This window comes from Colletotrichum tamarilloi (assembly GCF_030869305.1).
Source record: "Colletotrichum tamarilloi strain Tom-12 chromosome Unknown Scaffold_274.1, whole genome shotgun sequence".
Taxonomy (NCBI): Eukaryota; Fungi; Ascomycota; class Sordariomycetes; order Glomerellales; family Glomerellaceae; genus Colletotrichum; species Colletotrichum tamarilloi.
Window position 1 is genome coordinate 11683 of NW_026849657.1, and position 852 is coordinate 12534.

An 852-nucleotide genomic window follows, 5' to 3' on the forward strand; every position below is an offset into this window, starting at 1 on the left:
GTTTGCAGCCTCTGGCCGCTGGCAGATGGCAGATTGCTGCTGTTGCCTGCCGTTGCTGTCCTTGCTCTGGCGCTGTACCCGACAACTACGTTTCACTCGCAGTTGGCCGAGGCGCATCTTGAGGTCGATCCGAGGTTTCCTATTCGCCTCACTTTGACTGCTCAACTACTATGCAATTCTCTGGGCGGAATACTTCCTCGCTCCTCGTTCGGATGCAAATTTCGTGCCTACGGATACACACTGCCGACATCATACATGTCTTGTCTGTCTACGACATGCACGCCTGATTGGCAGGCCACCTCCGCTGGCCGTCTCGTGATAGTCCTCCACCGTTCCTCGACTTCGCCCAGTCCGACTTGTCATCACCGCCAGAATTTGCCCACCCATCCCACGGCACCGGCACGCAAAGCACCTGGAAACTGGACACGAACGAGCCTTACGAATACCCAGTGCGCCACGCCGTCTCTTTGTTTAATTGGGGCCGTGTTGCTTTCAAGTTTGCCGCCTATTGTCTGATCTGATCTGGACTCCCGGCGCTGGATCCTCGGGACTTGCTAGCGGTAGCCTGTCATCAGCTTGCATCGTCCCTGTAATGTTACTAATAATTACAGTGTTCCACCCGAATCTCCCGCGCGAGCAGTCCACGATGGCTACCCAGTGCCGGTTCGACTCTTGGCTCTTGTTTTGATGAGACTACAATGCTCGAAAATTAGAGGCATACGAAACAACTAACCGAGGGACATCCCTCGCCGCACCTCGACAGCCACAACGTCGACAGCAGCCACAAACACAACGCACTGATGGCTTGCCCATGGGGTTCATCGACGCTGGGACGCTGCTTGTTCCCCTCAA

The 852-nt window shown here is 55.5% G+C and overlaps 1 protein-coding gene across 1 annotated transcript; it reads left to right on the plus strand.

The window, feature by feature from the left end:
* Window positions 1–255: 255 nt before the first annotated feature.
* On the plus strand, window positions 256–516 carry CTAM01_16874 (uncharacterized protein; the record flags this gene model as incomplete). Its single annotated transcript, XM_060532866.1, has 1 exon — window positions 256–516. One exon carries the CDS (start codon window positions 256–258, stop codon window positions 514–516), a length of 261 nt encoding a protein of 86 aa, XP_060372558.1.
* Window positions 517–852: the final 336 nt, after the last annotated feature.